The sequence below is a fragment of the Phaethon lepturus genome, unplaced genomic scaffold (assembly GCF_000687285.1).
Source record: "Phaethon lepturus isolate BGI_N335 unplaced genomic scaffold, ASM68728v1 scaffold15476, whole genome shotgun sequence".
Classification (NCBI taxonomy): domain Eukaryota; kingdom Metazoa; phylum Chordata; class Aves; order Phaethontiformes; family Phaethontidae; genus Phaethon; species Phaethon lepturus.
The window spans coordinates 7,089-9,035 of NW_010545692.1; the positions used below are offsets into that span (position 1 = coordinate 7,089).

At 43.9% G+C, this 1,947-nt stretch overlaps 1 protein-coding gene across 1 annotated transcript in view; it reads right to left on the reverse strand.

Moving 5' to 3' along the window:
- The window catches only part of LOC104622302 (E3 ubiquitin-protein ligase RNF6-like), a gene marked incomplete at its 5' end in the record, with an annotated part of 2,708 nt that extends 1,281 nt beyond the window's left edge, over positions 1 to 1,427 (reverse strand). Inside the window, 1 exon segment of the mRNA XM_010289042.1 lies at positions 1 to 1,427. This exon segment is cut by the window's left edge and continues 3 nt beyond it. Within this exon segment, the coding sequence (XP_010287344.1) occupies positions 1 to 1,427 (1,427 nt within the window).
- Positions 1,428 to 1,947: the final 520 nt, after the last annotated feature.

Consider the following 1,947-nt stretch of genomic DNA (forward strand, 5'->3'; position numbering starts at 1 on the left):
CAGCGTTCCATTTTCCACTAGGTTGTTAGCGTCTTGAGACTGCCTGTTATCTTGGTTTTCATTATTGCGACCATAGCGTTGAGTATCATCACTCTGTCCATCCATTTCCCTGCTGCCTTCTACTGCATGCCCATTTCTAGATGAAACCTCACTTGGATCACTGCTATTGTTTGCTGAACTTGAGTTATTCTGCTCTGACTGTACATCCGGTAAGTGATGACCACCTCTTCGCACTTCTGAGTTAGATTCAGTTTCCATTAAAGAACTCAGTTCTCCAAAGCCTGTCATAATTTGTCTAAGGATTGATCGAAGAGCCACTGATGAAGGTTCACCAAGCCCAGTTTCTGAAATCCGACGAAGAGGTATCCGTATAGTACTAACGTAGGTTCGAATACCCGCACGTTCTGATCGTGATATCGTACGCCGAAATCCCCCACTGTCACTTTCAAAGGTAACTGTGTTTTCTGCCATTCCTACTCTAGAACGAGTTCTACTGGCAATACTGTCCCGATCTCTGTTTTCTCCAGGACGAATTCGTCTCACCTGAAGATCTAATGTAATTGTCGGATGCCTTCTAACAGCAGCTACTGGCCTACTAGTTTCCTCTTCTTCCAGAGTTATTCCCAAGGATGGGTCTACACTGGGAAGTTGAGGCGTCTGAGTGTTACCTCTTGCTTGTTCTTCAGCAGACTGTGGAGTAGGCTGAGCTGATTGTCTTCTACTTCTGTTGACTTGCTGTGCATTTCTATCCTGCCTCTGACCATGTTCCTCAGAATGAGCAGTGTCACCTTGCCTTTGCAGCGGAGAGCGGCTTCGACTACTTAAAGTAGACCTCAGCCGCAGAATTTCTAGTCTTTGGTTTGTACTCATCCGAACATTAGTTCTAGCTCTACCTCTTGTGACTCCTGTAGATGTACCTCTCTCTGGCATTTCTCTTCGTTCACCAGCAGCTGCAGAATTATTACGTGTAGTATTTGTTTGGGAAAGGCCTGTCAACTCCCGCGTTCTACTCCTGAGCCTCCCTGAGACTGGACGAGAGGCTGCTTCAGAGCTTTGTGCCACGGAACTTCTTACAGACCTGGTCCTCGCAGTGCTTGAAGCCTCACTGTTTGCCTCTCTTGCGGTTCTGCTCCTCGTTCGTGGAGTTACTGGACTGACAGCTCTTCGATGCCTTCTTTCTAAATACATTCTGCTACTATCTATACCCACATACTCCTCACCAGCAGTTTCAAAACTGTTATGTTCATGGTTTATGTTGATTTCAAGACTAAATCGAAACTCCCCACTGTTTGGATTTGTTCGACTCACAGCTCTCCAGGTTTGGTTCCCGCTCTGTCCACTGCGAGTGGCATTCCCTGTGCGACGAAATGTGTTCAGCCATTCAAGCAAAGAGTCACCGTTTGAGTTTTCTCCAAGAACATCAGAATCTGAGAGAAACAAAGAATTGCAAACATTCATACAACTGCACGCTCAGCATACTACAATGCACTCCGAACTCGCTATGCTTGCTGGGTCCAGACTTCAGAACCATTACTGTAGCAGGACAGCTACCTTGCTATGCTAACGGAATTTTGCTGAAAATATGCTGTATGTAAAAACATTAGCAAAACTCTTTAGTCCAACCTAGAATTTTTGTCTCAGCAGCAGACACACAGAGAAATTAATAAGCCCAGACAGGCTCTTCTAGGAAAGTGTTCAGATTTATGCAGTCCAAAGTTAGTCAGATATTTGTCCAAGATTTATCCCTCGCTTAAGCTATCAATTTGAGGGTATCCTAGTCAACTAATTTTGATAAAGCAAGGAAAAGTATGACAGATTTTGTCTTCTTTTGGAAAACATTTTTTTAAAGTTGTTTTCTATAAGCAGTAGAATAAATGATGCATGGTTTTGACAGATTTGCTCCTTTTGAGCAAATATACTCTTTTCCTACTACAATATCCACAGCTC